General features: G+C 45.1%; 2 protein-coding genes across 3 annotated transcripts in view; one reads left to right on the top strand and one right to left on the bottom strand.

The window, feature by feature from the left end:
* The window catches only part of prkg1b (protein kinase cGMP-dependent 1b), a 66,201-nt gene extending 56,503 nt beyond the window's left edge, over window positions 1-9,698 (bottom strand). Inside the window, exon 1 of one of the 2 annotated variants that reach the window (XM_061027558.1) lies at window positions 9,374-9,698. In XM_061027558.1, coding sequence (XP_060883541.1) covers window positions 9,374-9,636 — 263 coding nt within the window. In that variant the 5' untranslated portion in view covers window positions 9,637-9,698. Of the gene's footprint in view, window positions 1-4,262; window positions 5,252-9,373 lie in introns of those variants that run through there. The other variant, XM_061027557.1, reaches the window with a different exon arrangement.
* The window catches only part of LOC132954991 (microfibril-associated glycoprotein 4-like), an 80,093-nt gene that overhangs the window by 47,991 nt on the left and 21,953 nt on the right, over window positions 1-10,149 (top strand). The window lies entirely within an intron of this gene.

The raw sequence follows: 10,149 nt of genomic DNA, 5'->3' as shown, positions 1-10,149 counted from the left end.
AGAGAGGGAGAGAGAGAGAGAGAGGGGGAGAGAGAGAGAGAGGGGAGAGAGAGGGAGAGAGAGAGAGAGAGGGGGAGAGAAGGAGACAGAGAGAGAGGGAGAGAGAGGGAGAGAGAGAGAGAGGGGGAGAGAAGGAGAGAGATGGAGACAGAGAGGGAGCGAGCGAGCGAGTGAGAGAGAGCGAGAGGGAGAGAGAGAGACAGAGAGACAGAGAGAGACAGAGAGAGAGGGAGAGAGAGAGACAGAGAGAGAGAGAGACAGAGGGAGAGAGAGACAGAGAGAGAGAGAGACAGAGAGACAGAGGGAGAGAGAGACAGAGAGAGACAGAGAGAGAGACAGAGAGAGAGACAGAGAGAGAGACAGAGAGAGAGAGACAGAGAGAGAGACAGAGGGAGAGAGAGACAAAGAGAGAGACAGAGAGAAAGACAGAGGGAGAGAGAGAGAGAGGGAGAGAGAGAGACAGAGGGAGAGAGAGACAGAGAGAGAGACAGAGAGAGAGAGAGACAGAGAGAGAGACAGAGAGAGAGACAGAGGGAGAGAGAGACAGACAGAGAGACAGAGGGAGAGAGAGACAGAGAGAGAGAGAGACAGAGGGACAGAGAGAGAGAGAGAGGAAAAATGACGTTAGAAAGTCCATGAAGTGAACTGCTACATGATGGACTGTCTGATGGCGTCTGTAAAGTCTTCTGTGTCCCCTCAGTGCTAAAGTCTAAACATGGGGACTACTTGTATTCTTCTTCTACTCTTTCTTAATAAATAATAAAATACTTTCATGTTTTTAGGCTGTCGGCTAAGTTATACTTAACCACCACCTCCAGGGACAGCGGTGGTCTCTGGAACCCTTATTTTGGGGGACGTGACCTGACCTAGGCCACCGGCGCCCCCCCCCCCCCCTTTGTGCTTGTTTTTTTTGCACACGTTTGTCTGAAAGAGTGGCGTCATATCTGAACGAGGTTCGTCCCAGTCGGTCGTTTACTTCTTCTTCTTCTTTTCTAAAAACATCAAAACTCTGCAGATGTTTTTAACTGGAATGCTTTCTTTTCATCTCCCCTGTGCATTTTCATATGCAAATGTTTATATTCTGTTTATTTAAACGTTGTTGTTGCACAAATAAAGAAGTCAGAGGACAGCTATAGAGGAGTCTCAGACGTGTGTTTTCACCCTGATGTTATTGGGTTTCTGTGAGAGCATGGACTCTCACTCCTGCAGTCGTCCATCTCTGCATGTTTCAGGCTCGGTGTCCTCCCACTCACACACACATTTTCATATTCATGTTGTGTATAAATAAAGATCTGTGGCAGCAGCAGCTGTCAGCTCTTTTTTCGCTCCTTTTCCTCTCAGCAGAGTCGACCTGAACGTGTCCAGAGACCCAAACTTACGGGGGGGGGGGGGGGTGAATCTGACCCAGGCGCCACACCAAAAACCTAATCTATGGTTGGCTATAGGGTTGTCACAATACCAGATCTTTAAACTTTGATATGATTCTCGTAAAAGTACAATGATAGCATTTTCCTGTTTGATACCATGGCAACAAAAATACAAGAATAGACACCAAACAGTTGCCGAGAAACTCCTGCAAAGTCTCTAAATTGCACAAATATGTTGACTGAGGTTGCCAAATATTAAACACTTGGATACTTTCCCAAACCACCTGTGAACGAGGGGATCACAAAGTTCCAAAACTTAAAAAAATAACATCTGTTTCATAAGACAGGTGTGTAGGAGAGGAATGCATCCATCAAAAGTTGCAGACAAACTCCTGCACGCTCTCCAGCTGTCCCCCTCGTCTAAACATTGGTTAAAGTCTTTAAATGTGATTTTTCACACTTAAATATATAAATCAAGTATCTCCTCTGAAAATAACTCTGTGAGTCATGACTGTCTACAATGGGTGTAACACCCGAGTCCCACTGTCTGTGATGTTTTCAGAGTTTTCAGAGTCCTATCTTCACTTTGTTTACATCGCCAGGACGGCCGGCTGACTCCTCCCCTCGTGTATAAAAGTTGTTTAATTGAGGGACTAGAGAAAAGAAGAATAACATACTGTACTCACTGCTTAACTGTGTTTCTAGATCACGCTCATTTCAGGTAAATTTACATGCAGTGTGAAGATACGAGCATAATAAAGATCGCTAGCATTAGCATGCTAACACAACAATGCAGCGCCAGTTGTTTTGGTTTCATGCTGGTGCTCAAGGGCGACATCTGCTGGATCAAAACATCACATAAAGAGTTTAAAGGTTTTTGTGCAATTTTGACTGTGAGCAGGATTTTACCTGCACATGTTGGCAATTAGCAACAAAAAATAACCCAATATTATGAGTCTAAACTTCTATTTCTGATGCCGTGGTATCAAACAGGTAATGGATATTGTTTGATTTTTAAATGGTAAATGGACTTGAGCTTGTTTATTTATTTTCTCGTCTTCTGACTCCTCAAAGCTCTTTTACACCGCAGGTCACACCTACACATTCACACACTGCTGATGAAGCAGAGGGAGCAACTTGGGGTTAAGTGTGTTGCCCAAGGACACATCGGACATGTAGCTGCACGAGCTGGGGATCGAACCCCCGACCTTCCACTTGAGAGACGACCAACTCTACCAACTGATCCACAGCCGCCCCAACTTTTACAAGATATCTAGGTTTAAAATTCTGGTATTGTGACATTTCTGCAGAAGCATGTCCTCAAAGTGAAGCGCTTTGTTCTGATTATTTTCATGTTGAAAAAGCAGCAGCTCAAAGTTTATCCATGAGGAAGCAAATTAAAGAACCAAATCTGTTCGTAAGAGATGCAAAAAAAAAAAAAGTCTCCTTCCTCTGAAACCAGAGTCGTCAGCATTTCTCTGTGTGTGACAGAAAGTCCTTTCTAATAAAAATACAGCATGGTCGAGTTTCTTCTGAAAGCTGTGAGCCACATAAACTTACGCCTGCCTCCTCTCTGTGTCGGAGTTGAGGCAGAGATCTGTAAACCTGAACAAACAAACCGGAGTCTGTGTGACAGCTGAGATACGACTGCAGGGAGGAGCGGAAAGCTTCCCATTCAACATGAAAATATTCTCTCCTGGAGGATAGAAACGCTTTACCTTCTGTCCACCTGTGCAGAGAGGACTGATGGGAGCGTTTTGTTCAGCAGGGGGAACATTAACGTTTGAAAGTTTTAATCTGACTCGAGGCTCAGGAGGACTTCGGCAGGCTGCCCGCGCTCGTCTGACGGAGTTTAATGAGACTTTTACTGCAGCCGAGTTCAAACATCGAGACAACAACAGACGAGTTTCTGAACGCAGCATGGTGGACAAAAACCAGCTCGCTGTGACGGTCTGAAACTCTTTAAACACAGGTAGAGAGGAATAAACGTTTGTCCAAAGAAAGAAAACCAAATCTGAACACTGAATATTAGAATTCAAACAGCTGACAAAGGTATAGGTGCAGCTTGTGTTAATGACTTGGTTGCCTTCATCCTTAAAATCAAAAGAGGGCTTGGACGATTTTAGGACATCATCTCAGTGACATCACCCATTGGTTTCTGAAGAGAGGTTTTGAAGCCCAACGATGGAGGTGGCCATATTGTAAATGCTGAAGAAGAGCTGGAGCTGAGGCAGGGCTTAAACCTCCTGACAAACAGCTACAACCCACCCACCTGTCAGTCAACTCAGCCCCGCCCCTAATTATGCAACTGTGTGCAAAACTCTAAGCCTTAAAGGAGCAGTATGTAACTGTGACACCTAGTGTTTAAAATGGGTACTGCAGTCTAAATTCTAAACATCATAGAGAGCTGTCTCCCCCGCCCCCTCCTCTCTAGAGTCCATGCTCACTCAGGTCACCATGTGGTGGACTCTGAAGCTTCAGTGTTTATCCAGCTCTGCATGGGTCTGTAAACCTTTCTGTGTTCTAACCTCTCTCCATTTTTCAAAAGCATCTCCAATATTGATCCTAGTTTGAGCACGTTTCTGCTCGTGGAGCTTATTAGAAACATGCAGAGGCTTTTTAGGTCGGGTACAATCACTTCTATCTGAACCACTTCTCTTGCCCGCTTCCATCGCTGCAACACCTGTTGACCTGATAACTGCTCTCATATCTGACAAACCAAGGGGCGTCCAAAACCAACATACTAAATTACAGTTTTTAGTTTTTTTAGTTTTTAATTTACAGTTAATTAGTCACGTTAAAATATTTCCGGTCTGAGCTACGTTGGATAAGTTAGCTTCATGCTAGCTAGCTACAGCACTTTGAGTTTTAACGACGCACATGAAGCAGACTCACTCTGGACTCTTTGGGTAGAAGGGCAGGGTGACGTGGCTCAGGTCGCTGATGTCACAGGCTGTGGGTTCAGCGGAGATGGCCTGTCGTTTGCTGCGGTGCTGGTCCGGCTGCAGGACCAGGTTCTGCTGCTGGGCCTGTACCTGCTGGGCGGTGGCGGGCCGGAGAACCGAGCGGTACTTGTCGAGCTCGTTCTGTAACCTCTGGATCAGCTCGTCCTTCTGATCCAGCTCCAGCTCCAGCTCGTCGATCAGCGTATCACGCTGACGCAGTTCCTCGATCTTCTCCTGCAGGGCGTACTGAAGGTCCCGAAGGGTCCCCATCCCTTCTCTGAGGGGTTCCTGAGGTATCAGGATTCCTGCAAAGGTCACTCTACGGTCCTCAAATATACTCAAGTCTCCTTTAAGGGTTCCTCTTAACACTTCAGATCCTAGACTACACCTGTTTCCCAAATTTACCTTAGGGTCAAGATTACTCCGGGTTCCTTCAGACTGTGTCCTGTTCCTTTGTTCAGACTCTCAAATTCAAAACGGGACATTGGGGTCTTCTTGAAGACTACATTTTACAGGGTCTTTAGGATTCCTTTTTGGACATGTCAGGTTACAGCTCAGATCAAAAGCAATCTTAAGAGATTCCTAACAAGTTGGGAGACTGACTCTCTGACTCAGGAGTCTAGTAAAAACCGCCAGCACAATCTCAGGGCCTCTGGTCATTTATAACAGTCCGGTCCAGAGGAGACCAGCCCTCTTCTACTTAGTCTTCTGTAGCCTCCCAGGACAGAGGTCCGGAGGAGTCCAGCCTTCTTCTATAGTCTCCCAGGACACTTAAGGGGGTCCTCCGTGGCTTACCTTAAAGTTTCCATGGGTTTGAGGCTTCCCACAATATTTCTCAGAAGGTTTCTTCAGGGAGTATTTACAGCTTTCTGTCTTCAGGGATCTTCAAGACCTTTAAGGGGGGTCTGGCTACCCAAGAGGTTTCGTCATATCCTCGTGGGTCATTATAAGAAGGGGTTCTTCAGGTTTCCTCTAGGATCTCTGATATCAGTCTCAATGTTCCTTAAGGTTCCGCTGGTTTCCGTTGTGTACTTTCTTTAAGGTTCGTTAAGGATCTACAGGAACCATGAGATTCTTTTAGAGTTCCTTAGGATGCCTCAGAGGTCTGCGTTGTCTCAAAGTCTGCCTGGATTTTCTCCTTAGACTTCTTCTTGTAAGAGCCAAAATTTGGGGGTAGGTTACACCCCCATTGACTAGCAGGTTTTTGTACAGATGATGGGTGTCGCTGTATAACTACAGTGCAGTAATAAAATCTGGTTCATGTGTGTGATCCAGGAAGGTGTAACGGTTTTTCAACACAAGGCGTGAGGTGTATTTCTTCATAAATTGGGAGTTCTATGTTGTTTTCACCGTTATGGACCTTGTTCACATCGTTGCATTTGCCGATTAGTGAAATAAACAGTTATTTGTTAATGTTTCTACAACCTGCCAGAAAGTCTCGTCAGCCGGGTCACTCCTGGATCGAGCAGTACCAGACTGATCCCCTTTAACACCTTTTGGATTTTTGGTATTTCAGAGCTTCGTCATGAGTCTTGAAGGGTTTTTCTTGGGTTCCTATCGGCTCTTCAGAGTCTCTTCCTAAATTCCTTTTGGTGGGTCTCTGCAGGATTTTCCCAGGTTCCCTTGAGATTTAAAACATTAAACAGAAATAGCCAGAGTTCTTTTTTTACGATTCAACAGGTTCAAATCCTCTGAGGGTTTGGATCACTTCAGGGAACCCCCAGGGTGCCTCCTACAGAAGTCCTTTAAATCCGCAGGGTTCCCTCAGTTGCCCATAATCCCTCAGAGTCCCAGCTCCATCTTTTCTGATTTTAGGAGAAAAAACTGAAGCATATTCTGCTCCTCTGAGTAAAATGATGATTTAAAAACAAAGGTGATGAACTGAAAACTGAAGAAGGAACTTTCACTTGCAGGATTTTCTCTTATCCAGAATTTAAGATCAAATTAAATGCATCACCAGGGGAAAATTGCCAGAAGCTGCAGGTGACTCCAGTCTCAGGAGAAAGGGGATTCAGCTGAGGAGCAAACTGAGAAAAAGTTGACGGAGAGTGCCGGGAGATTTAATTTACATCCACAGGTTCCAGGATTTCACTACTGAGAAAACAGGACTGTTAAAACACGTGATTCAGAAAAAGGTAGACATGTGGTCTCTTTCCAGGTTTAAATTCCTCAAACGGAGTCCAGGTAAATATCTGTTGGTTGGATTTATTCCTTAAAAATGGATTAAGTGAGGGGGAAAACCCCGTCGTGATCAAGCATTTAAATGCGAAATAAAGCATGCAAACATCCTCTGGTTTGAATCAAAAAAAGGGAGAAGGCAATAAAAGTGGAAAACGTGTCTTACAAATCCGCAGAGCGAAAGCGTGTAGAGTAAAACATCCAAACAACAAAAATGCAGAAATGTATGCGATCAAATCTGCAGGGAGACCACCTCCGTGTGTCCTCAGATCACTTTATATATTCCGGTTTCAAACGAGTGAAAAAGACGAATCCAGGCGCTGCTCTCATGTGAGTTTGATGCAGAGGAGAACCGGAGATAAACGACAGAAAACAAACAAAAAAAAAAGAAGCTGCAGATAGATCCCGGAGGAGGAGGAGAATTAGGAAATGATTCCGGAGTGCAGAGAGGATGTGGAGCTGCAGATCTGCTCCGCTTTAATCACGCTCATTAGTTTTTTAAAATCAGTTTAACGCGCAGCAGCAGGAGGAGGGTTAACGGGAGAGAAACCGGGAGAGACACTCTGCTGGGGGCGTCCAAAAGTTGGTCTTCCTCCTCAACTCCTCCTCCTCCTCCTCCTCCTCCTCCTGATCCGCGCTGCTTTCCATCGTTTTCATGTTTCGTTGGGAAAGTTCATGAACACGAAAGTTTGTTTTAATTCGTGGTTGTTGGAGGATTTCCTGCAGAAACACTATTTTAGGTCCGTATCGTGGCTTCACGTTCACAATGGATAAAAAAAACATGCATAATATTCTGCATATAATGAAGAATATATGCAGAACTAATCTACAGGTGTGTTTCTGTGTGTCAGGGCCGTATTCAGACATCAGGAGGGGCCTGGGCAAGAACAATCTGGGGCCCCTTCTTCCGCATTTTGTGCAAAGAACATGCAACTTTCTGCAAAATAAAAACTCATCAGAGACCAACCATACACTAAAACTTCTGTAGGAACTAGTCCATGTTGTCAAGGCAGACGTGCTGCAAAGCTATCACATTAAACTTTTTTTTGTTGTTTGTTTTGGGGGGGGGGGGGGGGGGGGGGGGTACTATAGCCAAGAATTGGCTGAAAAACTAAACTCTTAGAAAGTGTGTTTGTCTAATTTTAGTCCATCGAACCCCTGACCTTCTGGTATAGAGTGACGGCCGACTCTACCACTGAGCCACAGCCGTCCTTACAGCTCACCCAACATCGCCTCACCCCGACTTCAGGAGGAAATGTCAGTCAGAGGCCGGCAGGAAAAAGTCTTGAGTGAAGCCATCCTGAGTTTTTTGAAAGCACAAAGTTGCGTCTGCTCACCCACATGTTCACCCTCTGACCTTTTGGAGGTCCACGACCCGCAGGTTTGTTACACCTAACTGCTGTGAATTTCAAAACCAATGAAAATCTTCAGGTTGTTTCATTCACACCTGATTTCAGAGCATCATGATGATCAGAACTGAGACGATCCGGGTCAGAGACTTTAGAATCTGTCACAGGGTTCTGCTGTGCGGTGGCGCCCTCTGCTGGCTGCTCACTGTTACTACAACTGAACATTTAGAATCACACGCAGGACTAGAAGTAAATACAAAGAACTTAAAGACAGAAAGAGAAGTCTTATGGGATTGTCTGATAGATATGAAACTCTCTGATGATATTTATATGAATGTTTGTTCTTAATTGGCTTCTGTTTCATATTATAAAATGATAAGTTTGGTGTTTACATCACCTGTGTGTCCTGAAACATACATGATTCTTTTTTTTTTTAAAGTTATAACTACAAACAAGACGGATAATATGAACAATGTGTGTGAACAATGTGTCTTAAAACAATAAAACCTAAAACTTAGATTTAACTTCTCGTGTATATTTTTGTGTTTGATGCATGATTTGTAATTCTGCATTTAAAAAAAAAAAACATTTCTACGGAAAAGGATGAGGGCCAAACACGAGGAATATGAGAAATAAATAATGACAGGAGGAAGGTTTTTTTTTTCCTCTCATGCACTTTGAGGAAAAAATCAAAGTGTTGGGAATAAACTTTGAAGTGACTATTTTAAAACAAAGCCAGTATTGTCAAAAGCAGTTGTAACAGTTCAAATTGTGGAATGTACCTTTAAGACTGCGTTGCTAAGTTACTCGGGGAGTGACGTCACTAGGCGGCTCCTTGTCTTTATACTTAAAGTTAGTTTGAGCAGCGCTTCTCTCGACTCAACAGTGACCTGAGCGTTCGTGTGGACGATATGTCGCTCGTGTATGATGAAATAGTAGCAGTACAGCCGGACTTTATAAGGTTGATGTGGCGCCTGAGTGACGTCACTCATCTGTTCCTTTGGGGGGCTTTGGAGTCCCATCATTGGCGGTCTCCATGCTTCTGCAGCCAGCCTCTAGTGGACACTCGAGGAACTGCAGGATTCATTTTTCAACACCAGAGGTAGCCGCTTGCTCTAAACACATACCTGAATCCAATGCATGGAGCCTTGGCCAAAGCCACCCAGTGTTTAGTGTTGGTATTGCACTCAAATACAAATTCACAGTGTTGTGTTGGGTTTCATGCAAAGATCAATAAAAACAAGCATCTGGCTCCAACAAAGTTAAAATACAAATTACCAGAAATGAGTCGAAATATTGAGAAAAAAAGTTGAAATGTCATAAAAAAGTTTTTTTCGTACTTCATTCTCAAAATAGTATTTTAATTATTCCTAATATTTCGACTTTGTGGATGACTAAAGGAAACATCCTCCTCCTCTCATTATCTATTTCCCATGCATGGCCCTAATCCTCTTCCGTAGCCTTCATTGTACGTCTCGGGTAAAAAAATACTTTTTACTTTTGGTACTTTAATGTCTCAGGTGTGTCCCCTCACCTGTGGGTCTTGGAGAACCTCCGCAGCTCCGTCTCCTCCACCGGCTCCGCGGACACCCCCGCAGCCCGCCGGGTGCGCCTGCTGTCCGGCCAGCAGTCCGGGCTGCAGAGGCCTTTGCCCCGCAGCACCGACTGGCACTTGTGCAGCTTCGTCCGCAGCTCCAGCGCCTCCTCCTCTTTCTCTCGCAGCCTCCGCTCCATCTGCCCGATCCGCTCCTCCTTCAGCCGCAGCAGGCGGGCCACGTCGACCTCCAGCCCGCTCATCCTCCGGTCCTCCGGTCCTCCGGGTCCCGGTGAGAAGAACCGAGATCGAACTTTTTACGAAAGTTAACCGTTGAGAGTCTGAGATGTACGTGAGCATCACCCGGAGGAGAGACAAAGAGTTACTCAAAGAGAGAGAGAGAGAGAGAGAGAGAGAGAGAGAAAGGTGGCACAGAGACAGGGGCGGGTCTAGAGGGCTAGACGGGAGAGGCACTGCCCCTGGACCCTCACATGACTTCCACACTTACAACTGTCATAATAATTACAACCACTGGAGGGCGCTGCCTATTAGAAACGTGAATACAATTGATTGCTTGCACAAATTAGCCTGAATAAATAAATAAAGCCTGATTTATATTTCAGCGTCACATCTTCTCCAAACGCCGTCGAAAGGCACTTCTTATACTTGTGAGTTGGTGTCTCTGCAATATTCGCCTACAAACGCTAGCTCCCAGTGCGATTTCTCTGTGTGTTCAGGAAACCATGGCGACTGAAACGGAGCGTATCATGTTGGAG

Source organism: Labrus mixtus, chromosome 21, assembly GCF_963584025.1.
Source record: "Labrus mixtus chromosome 21, fLabMix1.1, whole genome shotgun sequence".
NCBI classification, from domain to species: Eukaryota; Metazoa; Chordata; class Actinopteri; order Labriformes; family Labridae; genus Labrus; species Labrus mixtus.
This window is presented reverse-complemented; position numbering and strand designations above follow the sequence as displayed.